We start from the raw sequence: 26,340 nt of genomic DNA, 5'->3' as shown, positions 1-26,340 counted from the left end.
TGGATCCTGGCAAGGGCACGAAGCATGACGTCATTCCTAGGGCACCCTGGGGTGCCCGCACAACTGCCCGACTGTAAACCTGTATCCAAGGCCAATGCACAAAGACGCCTAACCTGCTGTAAGGAGCCCAGAGCAATGTAAAAAAATAATATGGTCTGAAAAGTCATCTGTCACCTGTTATGCAGATGGGATTATGTTTGCCAAAGAATGCCTCCAAGCAAGGACCAGATGCACCTTATGGTGAGAATTCTAATCCCTCATGATGTTCCCATATATAAAGAAATTTTAAAATGGTTTTAGTAAAACCAGGATGAAGCTGGATTCCCCAGCCTACAAGTACAAGCATCATTGAAGCTTTATAGGAAGTTCAAGAGAACAATGTAAATTTCCAAATCATTCATCCCGTAATGAACTGATGGCTTTTCTCCTAGAGCAATGGCCTGATGTCCCCCTCCAACCATCTCCGGACGTGTATGACAGCACCCATGGAGGAGGGAAGTTCCTCTGCAGAGTAGCCAAGTTCCTTATTTGCTGCTTGATACATTGTTAGATGCTCCCATTATTTTCTCCATCATTTTAGTTACATAAAAATACATCAAACTAATTTGCTGTAATTGTTTATTAGAAAATCTTGCCAATTTGGATAGGATAACTTCATACCTAAATACTTACTTGAAATATTCATGTTAAGGAGAAAAATACAATTTTAATTGATAATGTAATAAGTCAGCAAGCACTGAGTAGAGCTGACCCACAATCTGCTTCCCCCATCGAGTAACAGAGTGCAGTGTGCAACGTACAGTCATACACCAAGCAAACAGAAACAAAGCTAATAAACATGGCAGGTTTCTGGTGAACAATGGTGCATGACAACCACACAAGGTCTAACTCACGCTGATAAAAACAGCACAGCAAATGATTACACCCTCTGTTCCTAACATGGCACCAGCTAATTTATGTAACTATCCTTTTAATTCCCAGTGAGCATAAAGCAACTCTCCAGCAGTACCAGTAGAGCCTTGTGGGGGGGCGCTCTTGAGTGTGGTGGGAGTAGCTTTTTTCTTCCGAGATTCATTGTTGACAGTGGGGAGGTAGATTAGGGAAACTAAGGAAATGGACGCTTCAGGAGACATTTCTTTCATTCAGGTGACTAAAAACACATAGATCATTTAGTTCTATGATGCACAGGTCTATAGTTTTCTTCAGGTTATTAACTCATGACACCCGGAACTGCTATGCCCATCCAATTCAAATGAAATGTAACTAAATGAAACACACACCAGTTTTTGATCCATTTTTAAAAAATGTTTAATCTGTATAATGAAAACGTTTAACAGAGTAGGAATGTTTTTGACAAATTTAAGTGCACAACTGACCTACCTAAAAAGCTTTTTAGGTTAAATTTGTTACCATCCAGGCTGTTTTCATACAATAAAACAATTATTAAAATAAGTAAAACAAAGCTAAAGATCTTTTTAAGACACCTGACATGAAACCATGTTAATTCTGTAGCTTTCATGATCATCTCACAGAGTCCCATATGTAGCCAGTGACTCAAATGTTTACTTTACCAAAGCCAGCTGTCTAAGTGTTGAAGGCAATAGCAGGACTGCTGAAGGATGGAGGTCAATTCACTGTAGCTCTGCTCCTTCCAGTTTGGGAGAAGGCGCTCATTGTTGAGAGCCTGTAGTTTGGGGGTTCCCTCTCGCAGAACCTGATAAAGGCACGGCCACCTGCTCTGGATCCGCAGCCTGGTCCGACGATCCAGAGTGAAGCCTCGGACCACCTTCTTGGCTCGCAGCTCTCGAAGAGCAGGCAGGTTAAGACAAGAAAAGACCAAACCGCGGCTCTGAGATACATCGAGGAATTCTAAGGACAAGGACTCCAGTGTGTAGGAGATCCCAAGATTCCTGAGGGGCACCAAGACATGAAGCGTCAGCGACTTGAGATTGGGCAGGGATTTAGTCAGGTTCTGCAAGGTGCCAGGGTTGACCCCTTTGAAGACCCAGAAGTACTTGAGCTCCAGAACTCTGAGGTACTGAAATTGAGTCAGCAGCGAGACTGAGGTTTCTGACCAGTCGAAATGCACCCTCATCTTGGATATGCGTGGGCAGCTGCTGGTGAGCTTAGAAAGCAGCACCTGAAAATTGCTCACCTGGTCCATTTTGGTGATGCTGTCCTGGTGGGAGCTGGAGCTGGAGCTGGAGTGCAGCCGGAGGTCCAGGGGCTCCAACAGAGTGAAGGTCCAATTTAAGTCCAGGTGAGTCAGGTCTCTACAATGGACACTTTCTAAAAGATGGGACAGAAGATCCCCCCACTTGTTGTACTGGTCTCCTAAGTCAAAGCTGGCCCTGAGGGTTAGAAGACTCGCCCCTCTGGATATGAGGTGATGGGTGTAGTTGTGGACCCAAGCCTTCCATCTCTCAAACTCTCGGTTGGACACCAAAAGGCCCTCCTGGCCCATGTGGAAAGCCCCGCGACGGGAGAAGTCTGCCACCCTCCAGAGCTTCCCCGAGCGTACGAGGCAGCTCCAGCTGGAGCACACCAGTGCTGCACTGCACTTGTCCACCTCGCTCAGGAAGGACAGCACATGAAGCTGGCAATCCACTGGCAGTGAGTTGAAAGGAAACAGGTCCTCCTCGAATTTTGCCTTCCTCTTCCCACTCATGAGAGTGACCGTTCTCTTCCGTTGAGGCATGATCTGTAAAGTTGGGACACTTGATCACATCTGGAAATGTCATGGTTTAGCTAAATACCTCAGGTTGGAGTACCTAGGAGAACAGAAAGAAAATGATGGACAACAGGTAGCATGTAAACACAATGGACACGTAAAGTGGTTCATGCCCCAGGAGTAATTGTAATTTCTGAGAACAAGACGTCAAAAATTGCTCTTGTAAAATTTCTTGCCTTGTATAAAAGTATGTTTGGTGACACCACGTATTTTCACAAAACTCATGAAAGGAACGCTCTGTGACAGTAACGTGTATGTTTTAAACCCAGTGACACCTTCAAACTGGCCCAACTATTTTGTCTCCCAAAATTATCTTTTATAAATAACAGCTGTTATTTAATAACGAAGTATTCCGCAAACGTAAGCATGTGGACAGTTAATGCAAAAAGCTTGTAGTAACTACGTGAGACTTTTTAAAACACTTACCTCCCGCATATTTAGGTATAACGCACAGTGTTTGAGGCGAGAGATTACGTTCTTCCCGACTGTTCAAGAGTGCTTTCCATCTAACTGTAAATACCTTACCGGATTTTCGGAGAGTGGTTTTTCCTTGCAGGACGATCTAATACACAACTTTAACTCTTTTATGTAAGATCATTTCTACTGTCGAATGTTTCAAAATACTGTAATGTCAGTATTTTGAACAAGGTGCCGTATTGTTTTGGACAGCATCGCTGTTGCGGTTGTTGTTCTTTGCCCGTTACGTCATTAAAGTGCGCCGCCTCCGTTTTCTTATTCGTTTAAAAGGTCGCTTGTTGAGACACGTGTGAGTCTATTCCGCCACCTACTCCGTCGGAGGGCCGACGACGAACAACAATTTAAAAAGTGCGTCTCCGAGCAGTAAAATGTCGTACTAGAGAGACAGCTGTGATTACGAAAACAAACACTTTGTGATGGGCGGAAGAAGCCCGCGAAACTTTTGAGACTTATTCATGATTATGTCGGGGAAAAAAAAGAGTCGAAGTTTCGGAAAACAATGAGTACAGTGACACCTAACGGACTGAAAAATGTACATCAGCAGTGCCCTCGAGACTACGGAAGAAGCACGCGTGCACCGAGTTGGTTTTACCATCCGTGTCAATCCACAATGTGTATATAAAGCACATTAATTTATGAAAATCATATTACCCATTAAACATAGATGTATATGTGAGAAATTATTGTATTATAAATATTGTACCAGTAAATAATGTTTAGTGTTCATCTGACACTGATATAAGGGGAGAATATTGTTTCTATGGGACAAGGTTAAACCCTCCTTGTTCTGCTCCCCCCGTTGCTAATGTTATCAGTCTCCATTATTATTTGCAGGCTTGTCAAATCTCACTGCGGCCAGCTGACTAAAGCTGGCGACCCTGCTTCACCCACACCTGGTAATCCACGACAAAACGCTTTACTGGCGAGACAGGGCATAACCCTTACATATGAAGGGCCAATCAGGGCAGGGCAGGTGCCGATAAGACAGATGGTACAAAACAATACCCACCCCTCATCTTGGTAATGGGTTAGGATTCTGAGCCAAGGATTGAAAGGTGACCAGTTCAAACCTCCTGGTCAGCTGAGTCATTTCACCATTGGGCCCTTGAGTAAGGCCCTTAACCCCAGTTGCTCCAGACACCGGCAGACCCTACCTTCTCAAAAATGTATGCTGCTTTGCATAAAAGTGCCTGCCAATGAAATGTGAGAATACAATACAAGAAAGTGCAAAAGCCAGACAATATGCTGATAAAGTGATCAATAAAGTAACTTAAACGCAGTAACGATGCTATAAAGTGCAGGTGCCAGTGATTGTTCGGTGGTTGTAGTGTGTGGTTGTTGGAAATACAAACAGTTTGGTGAATGAAGTGGTTTACCGAATCTGGCAGTCACTCATGCTGTGAAACCTCCTACAAGACTTTTGTAACTGACATTACTAATACTGGCTAATTAACCAGGCTAGATCTGCGGCCTTTTTCAGAAAGTAGGATTTCTTACTTAGCTGGATAACTTGTTGGATTTAAGGTGGTCTGGGCTAAATGTAAGGAATGAAGATTAAGGGCATTTAAATTGGGGTAAATTAAATCAGGCAAGTTTTCTGGCTAAGCAAGAAATCTTGCTTTTTGAAACAGGTGCCTGGGATTGTTAAATGGCTTTCTCACTTGTTGTGACAGAACGTGGTTAACTCGTGTGTGATCTCTTTCCCAGCTCTGACTTCCGACCTCTGAGGTAAATGGAACGCAGCATACGTCCCAGGTCTCTGAGCTTGGTGATCAGCCTAGGGGGTTCCAGCCTCTCTCCATAGTTCCTTTTAACATCAATGCTGGCCTCCTCCTGGTCATACCTGGCTCTCCTGTACATCATCCTTAGAGATGAAGGCTGCAGAGCACTCTTAGCTTCATCTTAATATTGTTGTTGAACCAAGTTTTTTGGTTGTGGAAAATCTTTATTGCTTTGTAGGAACACAGACATCAACACTGTGTGACATTTGCATGTTTGTGAAAAGCCACAAACAGTCTTTGAATACATTCCAGTGTGTGATTTCGAGGCAGTCTGTGAGTAGTGATGCAGCGCTGCATAAATCTCTCCACTGGGGGGCAACCTTTTCAGCTTCTGCTTGTATCCTTTGTGCAGAAGAATGGATTTGTGATCCGATCTGCCAAAATTTGGTCGCATTACAACATGGTACGCATCTTTAAATGCGGTGTAGCAGTGATCTGGCATCTTACTGTCTCTAGTTACACTGGTGATATGTTGGTAGTGCTTTGGTAGAACTTTTCTGATCTTGCAGTGATGGAAGTCCTCCATAATGACAAAGGCAGCCTCAGAATTCAGACTCTTCAATTTGCTGATCACGCCATGCAGTTTGCGAAGTGTTACCTTCACTTGCGGCTGAATGTGAAAGGCGGTGAGAATAACAGCACTGAATTCCCTCAGTAGGTGAAATTACCATTATAAGTTATGATATTACTATCCAGCAGTAATCAGCAATGGTTAATGACCAAGAAAAGTCAAAAGTGAACTGCAGATTTCAGAAGAAGTATTTTTAAGCTTAAGCTAAAAGTGGTGAATGTGGGAAATCCTTGCACATGTTAGAGAAAATGAAAGTTTGGTGCTTCATCTGTCAGACATGAGACATTAGCATTAGGGTGACCCTGTCACCCCTCCGCCATCGAATCTCTACTCCTCCCACACCCCCAACCTCTGTCTGTAGCCCCCCTACAGTAGACTTAGGCGGTATCTAATTTTCCATCCCATGATACTGTCCATACAGTACATTATACACAAGTTCAATTCTAGACTTTGAATCTGAATTCAAAATCCATAAATTGAAGACTAGTAATAGTCCCCCCCTCAAATAATCAAAACTGGCTATAACAAGCCCCCAGTAATCATATCTCCCTCTAAATGGGTGGATACCTCAACCCCTCAAATGTTCAAACCAAAGTTGTGCCCTTCCTGTGATGTATAACAATGAGAGGATTAATAAAGTACAGCAATAATAATGAAGATGTTGGCCAGCTAGGTGGATAAGCATCACTAGACCACCATGTAAAACTATGTAAAAAATGTCAGTAGAAATTGGAAGGTGCGGCAGCTACCACAGTTATCGATGGGGTGGGGGTGCATATAGGCTGCAGACATAGACTATGGACTCGGAAAGATTTTTTCAAGTCACGAGTGTTCAAGTCTGAGTCAAGGCCGAGTAAAATTTCACCCAAGTCCATTACAAGACTGAAACCATTCACATGAATGAATTTCGCCGATCAGCTAACACACTGTTACTGATAAGATTAGCTGGGGGGGGGGGGGGGGGCAATGGTACATCTCACTGACCAGCTAGTGGACTGTTACCAATAAATTATAGAAATTATAAATTGACTGTGCCCCAGTGCACAAAGCAAGGTCCATAAAGACATGATTGGGTCAGTTTGATGTGGAAGAACTTGACTCATCATCAGTTTGTGAGGCCAGTGCCAATTCTAGACTTTGACTCTGAATTCAAAATCCATAAATTGAAGACTAGTAATAGTCCCCCCCTCAAATAATCAAAACTGGCTATAACAAGCCCCCAGTAATCATATCTCCCTCTAAATGGGTGGATACCTCAACCCCTCAAATGTTCCTGACCTCACAAACGCTCTTTTGGATGAATCAGCAAAAATTCCCACAGACACACTCCAAACTGTTTTGGAAAGGCTTCCCAGAAGAGTGGCAGCTGTTATAGCTGCAAAGGGGGATCAGCTCCATATTGATGCCTATGGATTTAGAATGGGACGTCATAAAAGTTCCTGTAGGTGTAATGGCCAGGTGTCCCAATACTTTTGTTCTTATATTGTACATAGTTTTATTTAGTTATCGTTTTTATTTTATTCTCTTATATTGCATTAACGACAATAATCCAACCTGTAAATACATGTTGCATGGTTAGTTTTAGTAAAAATTCTTATTTCTAATATAACATCCATACCACTCTTCATAAACGCAGTTGCCTGACATCAAAGTACATGGTTGCCTGGCGCATTGGCGCAAGGATTTTTGAATGTTGAGGTCTGAGGACAGTCCGGCACTATGGAACACACAGTGACGCAGGAAGTATGAACTAAGCCTTAGGGGTCTCACCACAAAGTGGGTGAATACTCTATATATGTACTGAGCTCTTTTGAGTTTTTTATGGTAAATACTTTTTAATACTGTGATATTTACCCCCACTACAACATTTGCTAATTCAACTCAAATTTAATTTAAAAAATCTCATTCTGAAAAAGTGCATTAAAATTGAAATCCAATTAAACATTTTAATTTAGTAAAAAGATGTCCTATGCAGCACTAGAGCCTGTAACACGAAGCAGGATTTCTTGCTTAGCCGGATAACTAAATTTAGCTTAGTCTGGTCTAAATGTGAGCAAAAGAAGATAAAGTCCATTTATACTGGTGTACCATATAGCACGAAATCCAGCTTTGTCATACAGGTCTCGGGTGGGTGTGTTACTGTTTTGTTAAAAATGGGTAAGTATACCAACAATTTTTAAAACATAAAAGGTAAAAATGAAAATAAAATATGAGTTTGTGTTTATGTCAAAAGAAATTACATTAGAAAAAACGTGTCGTGGCAGCATGCATCAGTCCTGAAGGCGCTGACATGTGATGGATCAATGAAAGTCCGCAACAGTACGCAGGATCCATGCTGTTTTTCATCAGTTGCTAACTACCTTTGTTGTGAGGTGACACGTTATGTTATGGTAACCGTAATGATATGAATATTATGTATTTTTTAAATGAAGAATCTCACCAGAGAAAGTTGGTGTCCGGATATTAGGGACAAATAGGAAGTGCAAAGTAGAATTCAAGCTGACCACAAGACTGCCTGATTATTTTTTTATTTAAATTACATTTTACAAATATCTTATGGTGTTGACAGAAATTCAAGACACAAGTTCAACCAACTGGGAAAAAAATAAAAAACTGAACATTTATGAAATGTATGATTATTGGTGCACCACACCTTTCTGATATTCAAAATATGGTATTTTAATTTATTCATAACCCTATTTTAAGCTGTTTGAAAAATAGCACACCTGTCGCTGGGCAAGGTTATTTCCAGGTCGAGGTCAGGTCAAAACATTTAATCATATAAAAACATTTTAGAGATATAACAAAGAATCCTAATTTATTGAGCTGCAAATCTCCATATTGGGGAAAATTACTTATTAATTACATTTTTTAAGCAAAATTATTTCTGCCAGACTTTACAATCTACGGCATTTGTAAAGTGACTGAGTATATAGAAAAGCGCTATATAAAATAAATGTATTATTATTACATTAATAATACTGCCCCACATTTTATATTTTACTGCCCCATTCTTTATCCTTATTTTAATTAAAATTAGTATTGATTACATATGCTTAATTTGCCTAAATTTTACAATGCACATATACCAACTTTTTCGGACAAAATTCCTTAAGGTACGATGTTTTATTTTAATATAAGTCACACATGGCATGAACGTGTTTCAAACCGGACTCAAATTCATGAGACACATGTGCAGCTGGGAAGCGGGCGGCCATTAAAGCGGCGTGATTTGTTTGCTGCCTAACGTAAATTTATATACAAAACAGAAAATGATTAAGGCTATTTTGATTTTTAACAACCATGGAAAACCACGACTTATCAGATTTTATCAGTATTTTGTAAGTCGTCTTATTAATCTCGTAATTATGCTCAATGTTGTCCTTAAAATGTAAAATGCAGTAGGAACCGCTTTAAAGCTACGACTAGACCCGTTTGTGATGCTTTTCGTTTTAGTCACTTCTATTTTCACGTTTTATTCATTCATTCATATAACTATTAAAGTGTTGTATTGGTCGCTTTTCTTTCTTCCTTCAAGGCTGAGGACATGCAGCAGCAAATAATCAGGGAAACATTTCATCTTGTGTCGAAGAGGGACGACAATGTGTGCAATTTTTTGGAAGGGGGAAGGTATTTTTATATAATCCTGCAGTGACACCCTGAGCTGCTAAGAGAGCCAAACCCTGATCGGAATACACGCATTAATGAATAATGACAGTGATAAATCACCGTAGTAGACTAATTTCCCTTTCCTAATAAATTTGTATGTGATAGGAGAATCCTGCATAACAGTACTTTCGCTTACCTCTGTAATTTATTTTGCAGGGTACTAAATAAAATAAAGTCCCCTTTTTGTTATTTATTACTACTATTGGTGTGCGTTAAGATAATGTGGATGTGGAAAACATAAAGAGTTCTTATTGCGTTAGTAACCACGTAACATTCTGTTGACAGTTTAATTGGTGGCTCTGACTACAAGCTGATCTACAGACATTATGCAACTCTTTACTTTGTATTTTGTGTGGATTCCTCTGAAAGTGAGCTGGGAATTTTGGATTTAATACAGGTAAGTCATACGAAATGTTGTGATGACTGTCACCGCTAGGTGGCGGTTTCGCGTCTTCAGTTGATGTCATCAGTGCCGTCCAATTGGCTTTTTTTTTTTTTTTTAAATACAGAACTAACGTAATTTAACTTTTTTTAATAGATATATTAAATAAACTTTAGTGTGTTTTCCCGTAATGTGTATTGGGGTCAGTCTGTATATATTTGTGTGTGTCTATGTACTTCTGCGAATGGCAAATAAATCATCATTTCGTTTCGTTTTGCATGTTATATTTTGCATAGTAAAACTATTGAGTTATTTCAGGTCAGAGTTTTTTTGCTTAAGCAAAGATTACTTGTACTTACAAAGTCATTTTAATATATTGGCAATAAACTTTTTATGTGAATGTCCTTACCTATGAGTCCTTTTAGATAACAAGGTGCAGCATATACTAATAATGTACATTTAAATTTTAATATGAAAATTTGATTTTTTTTTTTACTTTAGTAATCTAATAGTAAAGTATTGTGTTGCTTTGTGATATTTGAAGATGGTGATGTTAGATATAAAGTTCTATGTTTTAACCTCCTCCAAGTACCTTTACTTGTTTATTTTTTGTTTCTACAGGTTTTTGTGGAAACACTTGATAAATGCTTTGAAAATGTTTGTGAACTGGACCTAATTTTTCACATGGACAAGGTAAGACTAGCTGGAATAAAAGTTATTCCTATACGGAGTGTTACAATGTTTTGGTCGGTAGATACATGGTGGACTAGTGTCTCCAAATCATTAATGAATAGTTGATGCCCTCTCTGATGGACTGGTGCTTATTAGCTTACAATTTTTCCAGGTTCCGATGGCTTGAAAAAACTTAAAGTAAAGGTGCTCTTTGGAAATCTGTGAACGTGTGTGTGTTTCTGTGTGTGTGTACAGTATGTGTGTTTTGTTTTTTAATACACTGAGTCAAATATCTTGGAAGATTTTGAAAATAGAAAGTGAACTTTAGGCGCAACTGGAATTTAGATGATTAATTGGCTACAAGTTTGTCCTGAACCAGTAAACCATTACAGTAAACATCAGTTACTGTAGGAACACATAGTTTACATTTTATTCTCATTATTTAGATTACTTAATACTAAATGTAACCCCTTATGCACCTTAGATAAATATTTTTCTGCAGTATACAATTTAAAAAGAAAAAATGGAGGTTCTTTAAACAAAAATTGATGAATAACTGCTTTATAGAGGAAGTAACACCCATCCATCCATCCATTAACTTCCGCTTATCCGAGGTCGGGTCGCGGGGGCAGTAGCCTCAGCAGGGAAACCCAGACTTCCCTCTCCCCAGCCACTTCCTCTAGCTCCTCTGGGGGAATCCCGAGGCGTTCCCAGGCCAGCCGAGAGACATAGTCCCTCCAGCGTGTCCTGGGTCTTCCCCGGGGCCTCCTCCCAGTGGGACATGCCCGGAACACCTCACCAGGGAGGCGTCCAGGAGGCATCCTAAGCAGATGCCCGAGCCACCTCATCTGGCTCCTCTCAATGCGGAGGAGCAGCGACTCTACTCTGAGTCTCTCCCGAATGACTGAGCTCCTCACCCTATCTCTAAGGGAGAGCCCAGCCACCCTGCGGAGAAAGCTCATTTCGGCCGCTTGCACTCGCGATCTCGTTCTCGTGCACATATGGACACCCTTATGCTTGAACATGGTGTTCATTATGGACAATCCGTGACGGGCACAGAAGTCCAATAATAAAACACCACTCGGGTTCAGATCGGGGGGGCCGTTCCTCCCAATCACGCCCCTCCAGGTCTCACTGTCATTGCCCACGTGAGCATTGAAGTCCCCCAGCAGAACGAGAGAGTCCCCGGGAGGAGCGCTCTCCAACACCCCTTCCAAGGACTCCAAAAAGGGTGGGTAATCTGAACTGCCATTTGGCGCATAAGCGCAAACAACAGTCAGGACCCGTCCCCCCACCCGAAGGCGAAGGGAGGCTACCCTCTCGTCCACCGCGGTAAACCCCAATGTACAGGCGCCCAGCCAGGGGGCAATAAGTATGCCCACCCCAGCTCGGCGCCTCTCCCCGTGAGCAACTCCAGAGTGGAAGAGGGTCCAGCCCCCTTCGAGGAGACTGGTTCCAGAGCCCAGGCCGTGCGTCGAGGTGAGCCCGACTACATCTAGTCGGAACTTCACAGCCTCGCGCACCAGCTCAGGCTCCTTCCCCACCAGAGAGGTGACATTCCATGTCCCTAGAGCTAGCTTCTGTAGCCGAGGATCGGATCGCCAAGGTCCCCGCCTTCGGCCACTGCCCAACTCACATTGCACCCGACCCCTATGGCCAAGTAACACAATTATTATATATAAATACACACAGAGACTTAAAAAGCTAAGTTAAAAGATCATTCAGCCGTCTGGAAAGCCTTTGAAAGTTACTTCCTTAAAATAATTTAGTTATTTTATTGTCTATGTGATTTCAGCTATTTTTATTGCCTGACGTATTTCAGCTATTGCCAGAATTGTAGTGTTTTTATGGCCCGTTTCCAGTTAGAGTTATAGTCCTAAGAAAATGACTTTGCAGTTTTTATTTCACAATACCTCTGTCCTACATCAGCTGCATAAAATAACACTATAAGCAAAGGACACAGGCGTGGGCGCCTCCTCACAGGATGCGGTCGGAGGCTGCTGCTTGTGCCTCGAAGAGGCAGAGGACAGACTCCAGATGGCCACTGCGAATGTCTTATGCTGCCTCAAATGGGACGTCTTTGTTCCCCAGGACAGCTGCAGGGTCTCCTGTTACATCATCACACAGGCTTTGCACACTGTTAGTGCACAAGTAGTAAACAAGTGCAGCTTGATGTAGCCGGATGTGCTTAGTGGAAGCTCGTTAGTGGAGCAGTTTGTGTCTCTGTGGGTTAGGAGGCTGTGCCTGTGATGAGGTCGTCACTGGTTCATCTCCCAGGGTTGGCAGTGCGTCAGTGACAGTGACAGTGTCTCAGGCAGGTACTCCAGCTTCCTCCGGCAGTTCAAAGACATGCATTAAGGCTAATTGATGTCTCTGAATTGCCCATAGTGTGATTGTGTATGTGCCCAGCAATGGATGGTCATCCTGTCCAGGGTGCACCCCAGCCCTGCTCCTTGTTCTGCCACGGATAGGCCTTATGTGCCATTGTGACCCTGTTCAGGACATGTTAGGAATTTGGGTTTTTGGAGGCATGCACACAGTCTGCCTGTAATCAGCTCCGGCTTCAAACACTGCCCATCCCTGGTTAAAAGTGAATGCATACCTGTCCTGATTGATTGTGGCTGTAAAGGATCAAAGGCCTCTGTGATTACATCAGTTCTGTCTTTATTTCTGTGTATAAATAACTTTGCACTGATAATGTCACCTGTGAGTTTTCACACTGAGACATCAGTAAGCTGTGGCAATGATAAACAGGTTTCTAATAACTACTGCACCTGTTTCTTCCTTTGGCGTATTTACCAATTTACTGACTCTGACAGAGTGTTTGTGGAAGTAGAAACCGTATACTCACTTTCCTTTCTCTAAATTCTGCTTGGCACCAGGCATGACAGTAAATTTACCTGACGCGACTTAGGTAACATAAAGTTTCTTTTATTAAGTCAGGGTGCACTGGAGCTGACCTTAAAGAACCAGCGTATCCCCAACCCAAAGAAGCAAACCCCCAATCAAAGAAAATGCTCAAGTTTTATACATATGCAAGTCCCCTTAAAAGACTATCTTCTGCCACATTGGTGAAGACAGGGGCTCTTGTCTGTGTGCAGACCCTTGTGAATCCCTTATATGTCCCCATGTTAAACAATACTGTTCGATTAAATCAAACTACCCACATCTCATCGTATTTTTGGTCCATTAATCTGTTTCTGTTACAACACATTCATTATACCATATGATTCTTGAAATGGGTAAATATAGCCAATACAAAAGAACATAAACCTGTTTGTCTCCATTCAGTATTTATGGCTGCTTCCGATTATCTTCCTCAGCAGAACTGATCTGCCTTATGTAGTACGTTCCACTCTTTCAGCAGAAGAGGTTCCAATTATCCTCACAAACATACAGTTTCAGCTCCTGGTTTCAGGGTCGGCACAAGACAATGCACATTCACATTCTTTTTGCCTAAGGCATTGACAACAATCCCACTATGCACCTCCCCTCGGCCCTTCTAGAACATTCCTTCCACAGTTTTTAGTAAAGTTAAGCCGAAAACTTTTTTAGATCTTAAGCATCCTTAAACTCTCACCATGAATATACCCCTAGTTGTTGGAATGGCATTAGGTCAACATAACTAACTTACTAATCAACCAGCACACCCTATACTCTTCATATGTTCTCCCAGCATTTGTGATGAAGAAACCATTCCGACACCTTTCTTTGTCTAGTTTGTGGGCAGTGGTGGCTTGATGGTTAGGGAAGCGCACTTGTAATTGAAAGATTGCTGGTTCAAATCCCCAACCAGCAAGGTACCGTCCCCAAGCACTGCCCCCCGGGCGCTGAATTAGCTGCCCCCTGCTATGTCACGACGTCACATATGGCTCAAATGCAGAGGACACATTTCGTTCTTGCGCACTGTGTGCTGTGGTGTGTTGACAATGACCACTGATGACTAAATTCTAATTCTACTGCTTTCTGGGAATGTTGCTTATGAACACAGCAGGACATGTGTGTGAATATGCTTAAGGTGTATACATGACAACATATTAAACATTTTGCTGAATCACAGAACAAGGAGGTTCAGATGAGGTTCAGAATCCGAATGATGGTGTTGATTCTTCTCTCTCCTGATCCTCTGTGCCACCATTGGCAGCTGGTGACTGAGTGTGGGATGTAGGCCTGGTTTGTGTCTTCGTAGGTCCATTATATCCTGCAGGAGGTGGTGATGGGGGGGATGGTGCTGGAGACCAACATGAATGAGATAGTGGCCCAGGTGGACGTTCAGAACCGCATGGAAAAGTCAGAGGTGAGAGGTGCTTCTGGGTGGGGGCACTCGGGGCGGAGCCTTATTGGATGATCCTGTCCTGTTTTCCAGGCTGTGTCAGCCCTAAGCAACCTTAAATAATGAGTGCAGTGATAAACATTCTTACCTTTTCATTGCCATCAGGCCAACATGATAGGTTTTTCTCTTAACATTAGTCAAAATTTCAAAATTTGAGGTCTCATTTTTGTGAATCATTTCATCTCCTTTTGTTGTTTATTTCTGAGCCTAGAATCCCTCTTTCCCTGCATATATTACATCAAGTTTTTATGCATTTCTGTCACCAAACCTATGTTTCAAATCAGTGGTTTAGTCATTTTGATGAGTCATACAGTTACCATTAAGTACATTTAATCAGTTTTTACAGCTACTTTTTATGAACTTGTAAGTTACGCAGATAAGTTTAACCTGTTTTATAGAGCTGTATTCTTTGTATTCCTTGATTAAATAATGTTGTTGACCTGGCCCAAGGGTTTGGCCGCCGCAGGCGTCCTGAGATTTAAATCGGCAGCGTTTATAATCCCGGGATATGAGGGAGTATCTGGGACTGAGGAAGCCCGAGTGTCTGAAAGCACCCATTATTGATAACCAATAATCAAAATTTTCGGTTGGCATAATTTACCCTACGCTGCAACCCTCAACTGTGCACCTGCCTCTCGAAAAGTCTTAAGTCCCATGGTCATTGTCACTTCCCTGTTTGATAATCTGCAGTAAAACAGTATGTCAGCGACTGCTATGCTTAAGATGGCCAAACTGTTGTCCTTGCAGAAGATACGGTGGTTGACGCTTTTATGTTTTACCCTCTGGCAGAACATACTCTGTCAGAAGTGTTTGTTGATGCCATTGTTTGATTTTATCTTTATGGAAGTCAGTTTGGGGAAAATACTAATTGTGAAGTTGACTTGATGGAGTCTCTGCTACATTTATCGTATGCTTGTTGAAGAGAAAAGCGCGTAAGTTTGGGTGATCTCACTTTTTTACGGCTGCTTAGGGACTGATCACGGCCTCAGTCGAATCAGGAATGAAATCATCTTTCAACTTTCCTTTCCCTTCAAGCTGATTGACTGGAATTCATATTGACTGTCATTGACACGGGGGTGGGTGATCTTCCCAAACAAATCATTGCAATCTTTATAACACACAATGGAGATCCATGACCTGAATTGTTATCTCTGTTCTCAATTTTGAAATATATTGCCAAGAATACACTGACTCAAACAAGCCTAAGGACTTATCGATTAGCACCATTTAATAGACAATATGACAGTATTACATTAAGGACACTTTTTGAAAATGGTCATTAAATCCTGAGTTAAACTTTATTTTAAATATTAAACAAAGTTGTGTCAGATATTTCACATTTGTCATATTTCTTCCAGAAGTGCCAAACTGTTGCCTGACAGAGATAACTTTGTGAAATATCTGACTGTACATGCCTGATTTTTTTTTTTTTACGATGGTGCCTGATTGGTAGAACTTTGTTAATTTTACAGACTGCGTGTGCATGATCTCCACCAGCCCAGATTGGGATATTCAGTCTAGTATTCAGATTCTAGACTCTCAGTGTTCTGTCTGTTTAATAAAAATTCTCCATAGCTCCTGCACTTGCGTCTAGCTGTGTATTTAAGGGTCACGTTAGGTAGCCCAATCATGATGGGGAGACCATATATGCCCTTAACGACTGCCACTATGTATGCTGCAGCAAAGTCAGTAGATTATGCCAATACGACAGACATGTAGAGAAATGTTTTTTTTTTTTGATTCCACTGATTTGGAGTGATGGAGTGGACCAGCTGTGGAACATGATCCAGGTCTATAAGATTCTAACAGGTCTGGGTGCTGTTCAGCCAAATGGCTATTTCAATATTAGTTTAAATACTAGAACTCGTGGCCATAAGTGGAAATTGGCAGAAGAACATTTTAAACTGAATTTGTAGTGGAGTATGGAATAGTCTTCCTGCTAGTGTAGCGGAAGCTTAAACCCTGGGTTCCTTTAAATCAGAGCTAGATAAGATTTTAACAACTCTGAGCTATTAGTTAAGTTCTCCCCAAATGAGCTTGATGGGCCGAATGGCCTCCTCTTGTTTATAAATTTCTTATGTATATATTACTAAAACGAAGGAAAAATACACCAAACTTAATATTTCAGTTCACAAAATAGCTTGTCGCTGGATAGCAGCAATTTAAAACGATGGAAATATAAACTAATATTTCCCATATGGTATACTTGGGTAATAGTGTTGATCCAGATATTGGAAACAGACGACCAGATTAAACACTTAAAATGACAAGCAAAGAAAACAGATTTTTTCAGTCAGCAGTCAGTTCTTGCTAAGCAATAAAGCTTTCCCTGCAGTTTGATGTATGGTACGGTTTGCTGTAAAATTGTGGGATGAACGGATCGGGCAGAAAATATAATGCGGTGCAGACGTGCAAGGTACAAATCGGGTAGGTGGTACGGATCGGGTCGTGACACGTTATTACTGGCCATCAAAGTTTTACATGAAGTTTGGAAGTATTAGCAAGAAGACATAAAAGATCCTGATCTCTATGATTTACATAAACAGTAGATTGGGGACATCTTTAAGATCGATTATGATATTAACTCATCAGATCGTACACCCATTGATACTGACTGACATTGCTTGACTCTGCTTTTGTGATTTCGATGGCCAGCCTGCTATTGCTCTATCTGTAGTGTCCAAAGACTAAATGTAATGAAATCTGTGAGTTTAGCACGTTCTTCTGTTGATTAAAATGCGTCTTCCTGGGCAAATCTCGGTTGCACCTGTTCAAAGGGCAGCAACGTTCCACTCCTCTGACTTAATTGCTTGGTTTCCATGTGATGCGTCTTATCAGAGGTGCTTGAGGTCAGGCTCTGAGGCCACAGTTGGCACAGAGCAGGTGATCTGCGGAAATTGAAACTTTCTGGTATCTCTTCAGTTTCACTATGAGTCTTAGACCTGGAATGCTGTAAGTGCAGGTTTTGAAATTGCTCCTCAGCGTTCCTCACACCTTTTTCTCTTTCTTTGTGCTTTTCTTCAGGGTGGCTTGTCTGCTGCCCCAGCACGGGCCGTGTCTGCAGTGAAGAACATGAACCTTCCAGAAATCCCTCGTAACATCAACATCGGCGATATCAACATCAAAGTTCCCAGCTTGTCCCCATTCTGAGGTCATTGCTGGAAAAATCCGTTTTGTTCTCATCTAATCTAATGTAACAAAGAATAGCAATAGTTCATTGGATATGTGGACAGTCCTTGTTTTTCGGTAGATGTCCTGTGGCGGTCACCCCTATAAAAGATCCTCTTCCAGTCTTGTCTTACTCCTGTGGCCGTGTCTGTTTCCAATCTGCGAAGGAAAGACGATTGGTGGAGTGTTATAATAGCAACCATTTCTGTCCATAAACCATAGAGACGGCTTGTTTTGTTTTACCCATCATCCTCATCATCTCTGTTCACAAGAAGAATGCAATGACTGTATTATTTCATCGGGAGGAAAAGACCACACTTGCTATGCAGTCTTTTCCTGTTACATGGTCTGTAGATTGAAAGCAATTTGTGCTTTACATACATTAACCTCGGTTGTTCTAGAGAATGCCTGTCCCTGCTTTCTCACAGTATGTTGCTTTGGATAGAAGTATCTGATAAATGCATGTATAATATGTAAATATAACCTGCTTCTGAATATGGATAAAAAAAAAAAACAGTAATATAAGGTCTGTTTGGTTTCAAGCAATGGAGCTGCGACTGATTGACTTCTGGGTCATTTTTTAACAGCGGCTTTACAGCTGTTTCATGTTTTTAAAGATGGGGTGCAGCTTCTCCATAAGAGCATGGATAAAAAGCTTTGATTGCGTCAGTGGAGCCCGAGATTTGGTCTTATTGGGAACACTTGCTGCATTTGTCTGAATGTTCATGCTGATGGTTGAAGCATGAGGTAGACGACTCTCAGTGCTTTGTCAGCTTGCTCTCGAGTGCTGGAGGAATGAGTCACTTGTATGTCTCTTTGGGCAAAAGTGTTTGCTGAATGATGGTAATGTAATCTTGCAGCAGTGCTGGTTATGTGGAGCAACTGTCCAGGGCTTTGACTCTAATACGGCTGTTTATTCCCTGTAAACACAACAGAATTCCAAATCAGCCATCCTCTCTCCATGTTGTTCTTGTTTTTACCATAATATACAAACATGCCTGCAGCTTGGGAACTTTTTGTGTGTCTGTATCTGCGTGTGAGTGATATACAGTCATGGAGAAAATTGCAAACTGCAGCCTGGTTCTTCCCTGCTTCTCATTAATGAAGGGCTTCTTCCTTGCTTTATGAGACTTCAGTCCTGCTTCTAGGAGCCTGATACACACTGTCCTAGCTGTGCACCTCACACCTGCACTTAATGGTTCCCATTCCTTTTGAACGTCACTTGATGTCATCCTACGATTCACGATTTCTCTGGCATTAGAAAGTTGCTTCTGCCTTCTAACTGGCTGGTTTCTGGTTGCTTGCAGTGTCTCCTGCTTCACCTTATTCTTGTGTACTGCTGTTATGGAAATTTTGAACCTGGAACAACCTGCTGCTCAGCATAGCCTTCTGCCAGCTGAACCACGATTAAACCAGGATGTAAAAATGCTGATTTGGTTAAAAATAGAGTGGTCTCTTCATTTTTTCCATGGCTGTATATGAGATACATAGGTCTGGATGAACTGTGTGACTCTGCAGCGGAAAATGGCTGTTTAGGCCCATGATTTGACAGCCTCTAATCTGGATGTAAATTGCCACATTCTTGCAGGGCACTGACTGCTGTTGTAAATGTTGTAACTGATAATTATGTTTTTAATTATAGTTTGTCATAGAGAACTTGACAAATTTCCCCTTGTTTTGTTGGACTATGGTCTGGAGACCAGGAGGAAGTCACCTTTGGCAACACGGAACGACAGCAGGAAATGAGCTTCAGTGGTTATATGAGCTCTAATCTGAGTGTCTGTAAATGACAAGATGAAGCCTTCGGTAGCACTTCCTTATACACGTTTGTTTGCGTCTCACTTTGCTGGATGGATGGTATTTGGTCCTTTCCTGCCCCGTTTGGTGGTTGCTATGGTTTCTTGGTTCCGACTTACTCTTGAGTTTCAGGTTTTTGTTTTTGTCTCCATTTGCTGTGTGTCGTCCACGTTTGTTTCATTTTCGTTTGAGTCCTACAGTCCCTCCACACATAGATAATTCTTAGTACATTTTGAGCTGGGCAACCCTGCCTGTCAGCATTCTGAGCAACCTCATGTTCCCAGTACGTTGTGACGTGCCTTGGGCTGTTTGTTGATTAACTAGTGTTAATCTTGAGTGTTTCACTACTCACGCTTTGCTTTGTCTGCTGTTTTAGTAATGCTCGGTCACCTCTAGTCGGGTAATGCTCGGTCACCTCTTGTGGCACCATTTGTCCGAACTGATCGTAAGTTTTCTTCTAAATACTTTGTGTTATTTATTTGATACTTAAAAACAAAAGTATACTATTTGTTTGTTTTCTTATTTGAATAGTTATTGTTTGTTTCTCTCTTGCCTCTTAAAGAATAAATTCTTTAAACTCGGTTTTTCCAAATGTGTGTTTTTTCTGCTGTTTCTCCCAACACCTTTTGCTTTTTATTGGTTTATATCCGGACCATCAGAATGACACTATTTCAGGCAAGTAGTGGTTACAGAGTAACAGAGATCAGGCCCCTCCAAGTTATTGTGACAGGCCTAATTGTGACAACTACTACATAATTGCTTGATAGTGATTTTTTTGAGCTGACTGCAATAATTTTGCATAATTGTTGGAATCATCTCCAATCATCTGTATGAAAATATCTGGATGAAACTGAAATGTCATATTTCTATCACTATTTCCATGTCATTTTCTTGAGCAGAAGTACCAGAAAAGGGCGAAGTGAAAACCAAAACCAAACACTGTCATATACAAGCAATCAAACCAACAATAATCCAAATAACAATCCAAAACAATGAGCAGAGCTCTCGAGGTTCCGAGCTGTGGCCTTTACTTTGCACAAGCAGGAAACAGGAAGCAGCGCCGGAGATGGGAAGGGCGAGGTCAGAGAGGGCGGAGCCGAAGGGAGCAACCGGCGAATGGCGGTGAGGGCAGGGAGTCCGGAGAGGCTGTAGGCATCCTTTCAAAACTTACGGCACGTACCTTCCTTACAGCACATAACAGTATTGATCCAAAAACTGGAAACAGATCACTGGAGTTTTCAATGCTAATTAATAGCTCTTCTTTTTCAATAGTGTATGTATATTAAACAATGATTAGGGTAACTATAATGATCTTATAAAATGAACAAAAAAAAGACAATCCTCACCTAAAATTTCATGATTGTGACAGCCCTTGTTGCTTCAAAATTGGCCCGAACTTGAAGTTGCGCATATTGTACACTATATTGCCAAAAGTATTTGGGACACCCCTCCAAATCATCGAATTCAGGTGTTCCAATCACTTCCATAGCCAGAGGTATATAAAATCAAGCACCCAGGCATGCAGACTGCTTCTACATACAGCCTCAAAACACTGACGTACATACAAGGTCATGGTCAACAGCTTTTGACTGATGTGAAAAAACGCAGAAAATCAAACTTGTTCCGAAAACTTTTATGACAGACGACTCAATTGACTCAATGTGAGGTTGTATTTATTTTTAAAAGTGTGACAATTTGGGATGAAAAATGTGGTGTGGAATTGCCTTTGGTCAAAGAAGAAACCAAGAAGCCAATGGGAACTGAAGGAGCTGGGGAGGGTCATGGCCTCCTCTGATGGAAGGGGCCATTAATGTGACAAATATCACCTGCATATTCCACAAAGCTGGCCTTAGTGGAAGAGTAATGAGAGGAACTGGTGAAAAAAACCACATGCAGTGCCATTCGGGGTTTGCTAATAAGCATGAGAGATGTGGAAAATGCTTCTGTGGTCGTATGAGACCTTGACACATAATACTATGTGTGCTGGAAAGGCAACAGTGCTTATGACTCTAAGGACACCATCCCCATAGAGCAGGGTTCTTCAACTCTGGACCTCGATTCCAAATCCAGGCCTTGTTTTCAGTTCTCCCAGGCAGTTGTTTAATAATTACTGATTCTGATTAGTCAGAGGCTTCACACCTGACTGACAGGTAAAGGAAGGCTGGAAAACCAGCAGTGCTCGGACCTCGAGGACCGTGAGTTGAATAACCCTGCCATAGAGCAATGTGAGAGTAGCCTCATGTTTTGTCTTTCATTGACAGGAATAGGGGGACTGGTCAGAACTGAAGGCAAGCTGGATGGAGTCAAATGTAAAGTAAGTCTAGAGGAAAACCTATTTTAGTCTGCAGGACACCTCCCAGCAAGACAATGGCCTTAAACACACAACCAAAGCTACACTATAGAGGTTTAAAACCAAACACATGTATATCAGGATTGGCCCAATCAAAGCCCAGAACTCAATTGGATTCAGGACCTGAGGCAAGAAAATGGCTGTTCACCAGCAGTCCTAATCCAGTCTGACAGAGCTTGGGCTATTTTCCCAAGATGAATGGGCAAACATCGCAGGATTTGCAGAGCTGAGACTTATCCTAAAATAATTGAAGCTGCAATTCTAACCAAAGGTGATTTGGGGAGGCAAGATGCCACCAACAGATATCTGTCTTGCTTAACTTTTGTTTCATAAATTACTCACTGTTAAATATGATTAAAAATTGTTATGTATTTGTTACAGTTATAAAGAATTTAATATACACTCAAAGGGTCCCTTCAAAAGGCCCTTTTTCAATTTCTATGACTCCTTACAAGAACCCCTTGATAATCCTTAACATTAGCATCATAAATACTCAATGGCAGTGAGGCAATTTTTTTTTTCTTCCCCCACATTCCCTCTCCTTTTTTTATCTTTCTCTCTTTTACTGTAAATTATTTGTTTTATTTAGGAAATGATTTATTTTAGTAATACTATTGTTATTTCCTCTCTGTGGGTGGGATATGTCTGGGTGGGAAAGGGGTATTATTGTAAAATGCTTCAATGTTTAGATTTCCTGTGGACTACAGTAATTGTTCAGATCTGCTAAGATGCACATTTGGCTCTTTTACAAGGGGGGTGAATACTTATCCAAGGTACCTTAAAGTGCAGGTCCAGGAAAGAACATACGGTCCTTCGCTGTGTGAAGAACAGTATGATTGCAGAACACAGAGACTTGGAGTCCTGCGACCAAGCTGTCTTTACATTTTGTGCCTTAGCCCGTCTTCCTTTACTCGCAGCTTTACCAGGGAGCCTGTGTCACCATGCTGTTCTCCACTTGGCTTAGCGCTGCAATTTGATAAATGTTGACTAGATACTCCTCCTACTCTCTCTACTTTGAGTAAATGGGTTTTTTTTTGTTTATAAAAGCCTTAAGTTGAGGGAGCCTGTTCTCCCCTACCAGTACCCTTCTGTCCCGGACGTACACCATTAAAGAATATATTATGGAATCACTTGGTATGTCATCATTATTTTTCTTTTTTGGGGGCTGGAATAAAGAGGGAAACACAAATCCTCTGTAATTGTGATGCTTAGCTTTTAATAGTCTTTAATTACATCAATACTTTGCTTTCATAAATATAGGGAAAGCGGTTTACAATCGCTGTACATTACATGGCTGTCAGATATTTTAAGACTGAAGTGTACTTTTAGCCTGGATGATCCCTATGAAGAGTAAATCTGGTGGTGTAAATCTGTCAATTTCCTGTTAGAGTAAAATATTTTGGTTATATGGTGCTGTAATTTCACACCTGCAGGTATGCAGACTGAATTCCTGCCCCCAACACTCTTTTGTGTGTGTGTGTGTGGTCTTGTATATATTACATTGTAGAGATCACATATCCCCACAATGTGATAAAAAAAACTTTTGACATTGTGGGAACAGCTTTTTATTCCCCACAAGGGGAAACTCGGTTTTATAAAAATCTGTGAATACATTAAAAAAAAAATTCTGGTGGATTTTTGTACACCGAAACAGACGCCTAGAGATACTGTATGTGTGGGCAGTGAAGAGGATCGAGGTCGTTATAAAAGCTTGTCAGGTATTTAAGGTGTCAGCAATGACAGACGGTGCCCTTGGCTGAGGACATGCACTGATGGTCCCTGACAATGATTGAACATCACCAGGTCCCTAGAAAATCACACAGAAGGAGTGGCAGCCTCATTCCAATTTCTGTTTTTATTTTTTTAATTATTGTTATTTTCTTTTTAGCTTTAGCACAATTTTTCAGAATGGTCTGCTGAAATTTACTGGTGGGTTACTTTCTGAAACATCTTGCGGTGTTTACGTGCTGCTCATTCCCTGTTTCTTTGTAGTGTCTGTTTTCCTTCCGGCTGGTACAGTTAGACATTTGTGATGATTAACTATTCTTAGCACCAAAGGCTGCAGTAACTTATGCAGGATGTTGAGACATCGGATCACTGGAAAACAAAGGAAGTTAATGTGCAGTGATATTGGAACGTCTCTGAAATCTTTAATTGCTCCATAGTTATGAGCATATCAAAGGTTAAAAGATAAGCCTTGTGAAGTTTTTACTGACCATGAATTCATGGTCTGGTATCATGTGATTTTGCATCATTATCAACACTAATAATAACCCTAATAACACTAATAATAAACACCATGTTCAGGCATAAGGGTGTTCGTATGTGCACTTGGCACCAGGACACCCTAGGCCGCAGTTCGATGATGGACTTTGTAGTCCTGTCATCGGACTTGCAGCCGCATGTCTTGGACACTCGGGTGAAGAGAGGGGCGGAGCTGTCAACTGATCACTACCTGCTGGTGGGTTGCCTCCGCTGGTGGGGGAGGAAGCCGGCCAGGCCTGGCAGGCCCAAGCGTATAGTGCGGGTCTGCTGGGAACGTCTGGCGGAATCCCCTGTCAGGAGGAGTTTCAACTCCTACCTCCGGCAGAACTTCTCCCATGTCCCGGGGGAGGCGGGGGACAGTGAGTCCGAATGGGCCATGTTCCGCGCCTCCATTGTGGAGGCGGCTGACTGGAGCTGTGGCCGTAAAGTAGTCGGTGCCTATCGTGGCGGCAATCCCCGAACCCGCTGGTGGACACCAGTGGTGAGGGATGCCTTCAAGCTGAAGAAGGAGTCCTATCGGGCCTTTTTAGCCTGTGGGACTCCAGAGGCAGCTGACAGGTACCGGCAGGCCAAGCGGGGTGCGGCTTCGGCGGTCGCTGAGGCAAAAACTCGGGTTTGGGAGGAGTTTGGCGAGGCCATGGAAAATGACTTCCGGACGTCGGGGCGATTCTGGTCCACCATTCGGCGGCTTCGGGCGGGAAAGCGGTGCAACATCAACACTGTTTATGGTGGGGATGGGGTGCTGCTGACCTCAACTCGGGACGTTTTGGGTCGGTGGAGGGAGTACTTCGAAGACCTCCTCAATCCCACCGACACGCCTTCCAATGTGGAAGCAGAGTATGGGGACTTGGGTGTGGACTCCCCTATCTCTGGGGCGGAGGTCGCTGAGGTGGTTAAAAAACTTCTCAGTGGCCGAGCCCCGGGGGTGGATGAGATCCTGAGTTCCTTAAGGCTCTGGATGCTGTGGGGCTGTCCTGGCTGACACGCATCTGCAGCATCGCGTGGACATCGGGGGCAGTGCCTCTGCACTGGCAGACCGGGGTGGTGGTCCCCCTCTTTAAGAAGGGGGACCAGAGGGTGTGCTCCAACTATAGGGGGATCACACTCCTCAGCCTCCCTGGTAAGGTCTATTCGGGGGTTCTGGAGAGGAGGGTCCGCCGGATTGTCAAACCGCGGATTCAGGAGGAGCAGTGTGGTTTTCGCCCCGGCCGTGGAACAGTGGACCAGCTCTATGCTCTCCGCAGGGTTCTGGAGGGTTCATGGGAGTTTGCCCAACCAGTCTACATGTGTTTTGTGGACTTGGAGAAGGCATTCGACCGTGTCCCTCGGGGAGTCCTGTGGGGGGTGCTCCGGGAGTATGGGGTGCCGGGCTTCCTTTTAAGGGCTGTTCGGTCCCTGTATGACCGGTGCCAGAACTTGGTCCCCATGGGCGGCAATAAGTCAGACTTGTTTCCGGTGAGAAACTGTCGTGGTGAATTGGTGTCCATGATGTGTCCCACATCCTGCTTTATACAGCATATACAGAATCAGAATTATTATAACCCTGTTTTGAGTACAGACGCTCCTCTACTTGTGAATGAGATACGTTCCGAACAGCTGTTTGTAACGTGAAATATTCGTAAGTTGTTGTTCAATATCATTTTAAAACTATACGCAAGTATAAAGAGCTAGTATGCTGGGAGTACGCACGCTACGCTGCTGCGCGGCGGGAGTAGTGGCCAGATATCGTACTAGGCGGAATCGGCGCGCAGAAAAAAAAAATTGATGTTGCGGACAGGAAATGGGAGCCCAATGAACACAATTTGGACTTACAGTCCTCTTTGTTCGTATGTCTGAAAGTTCATAAGTTGAAAGTTCGTAAGTAGAGGAGCATCTGTATATCCACGTGAATGCTAACTGCTAAATACTGTAACTAAGCAGAAAATAATGGTGGGATAAACTTATAATTAAGAATGGCAGTAATCTATTTATCTGGTTTTAGCAGCTGCTCATGCAGATTAAATCTTCTGTTATCTGTGATGGTCTGACACCGGTGATCGAGAAACGGCAATAATTCCACACTGATGGTGATAAATTGAAGCACACTTTGAGATTACATGATATGAAGTTGTAAAGCTTGACTTTATTGTTGCAATTGCACATGA

At 42.3% G+C, this 26,340-nt stretch overlaps 2 protein-coding genes across 8 annotated transcripts; one reads left to right on the top strand and one right to left on the bottom strand.

The window, feature by feature from the left end:
* Positions 1-1,289: 1,289 nt before the first annotated feature.
* On the bottom strand, positions 1,290-3,538 carry LOC111845726 (uncharacterized). Of its 4 annotated transcripts, none has more exons than XM_023815343.2 (2): positions 3,158-3,538; positions 1,290-2,701 (listed from the first exon to the last, which is right to left on the bottom strand). In XM_023815343.2, the coding sequence occupies exons 1-2, from the start codon at positions 3,164-3,166 to the stop codon at positions 1,568-1,570; spliced, it is 1,143 nt and encodes a 380-aa protein (XP_023671111.1). In that variant the 5' UTR covers positions 3,167-3,538; the 3' UTR covers positions 1,290-1,567. The 4 variants fall into 4 exon arrangements, with proteins under 4 accessions (XP_023671111.1, XP_023671115.1, XP_023671112.1 ...); XM_023815347.2 differs by having other exon boundaries at positions 3,257-3,538; XM_023815344.2 differs by having other exon boundaries at positions 1,290-2,771; positions 3,158-3,535.
* Positions 3,539-8,735: 5,197 nt separating this feature from the next.
* LOC111845728 (AP-3 complex subunit sigma-2) lies at positions 8,736-22,813 on the top strand. Of its 4 annotated transcripts, XR_011982291.1 has the most exons (10): positions 8,736-8,901; positions 9,099-9,190; positions 9,515-9,626; positions 10,233-10,304; positions 14,473-14,580; positions 17,641-20,026; positions 20,241-20,256; positions 20,626-20,753; positions 21,843-21,895; positions 22,716-22,813. XR_011982291.1 is itself a non-coding variant. In XM_023815350.2 (6 exons), the coding sequence occupies exons 1-6, from the start codon at positions 8,833-8,835 to the stop codon at positions 17,764-17,766; spliced, it is 579 nt and encodes a 192-aa protein (XP_023671118.1). In that variant the 5' UTR covers positions 8,736-8,832; the 3' UTR covers positions 17,767-20,162. The 4 variants fall into 4 exon arrangements, 1 of the variants encoding a protein (XP_023671118.1); XR_011982292.1 differs by lacking the exon at positions 20,241-20,256; XR_011982293.1 differs by lacking the exon at positions 20,241-20,256 and having other exon boundaries at positions 20,626-20,703; positions 22,716-22,812.
* The last annotated feature ends 3,527 nt before the right edge of the window (positions 22,814-26,340 follow it).

Source organism: Paramormyrops kingsleyae, chromosome 13 (assembly GCF_048594095.1).
Source record: "Paramormyrops kingsleyae isolate MSU_618 chromosome 13, PKINGS_0.4, whole genome shotgun sequence".
Taxonomy (NCBI): Eukaryota; Metazoa; Chordata; class Actinopteri; order Osteoglossiformes; family Mormyridae; genus Paramormyrops; species Paramormyrops kingsleyae.
This window is presented reverse-complemented; position numbering and strand designations above follow the sequence as displayed.

Bases quoted from the DNA above. Each gene is read 5' to 3' on its own strand.
- LOC111845728 (XM_023815350.2), top strand. From the start codon at position 8,833: ATGATTAAGGCTATTTTGATTTTTAACAACCATGGAAAACCACGACTT. The intron at 9,191-9,514 runs GTATTTTTATAT...TTCTGTTGACAG, and splicing joins AATTTTTTGGAAGGGGGAAG to TTTAATTGGTGGCTCTGACT. The intron at 9,627-10,232 runs GTAAGTCATACG...TTGTTTCTACAG, and splicing joins GAATTTTGGATTTAATACAG to GTTTTTGTGGAAACACTTGA.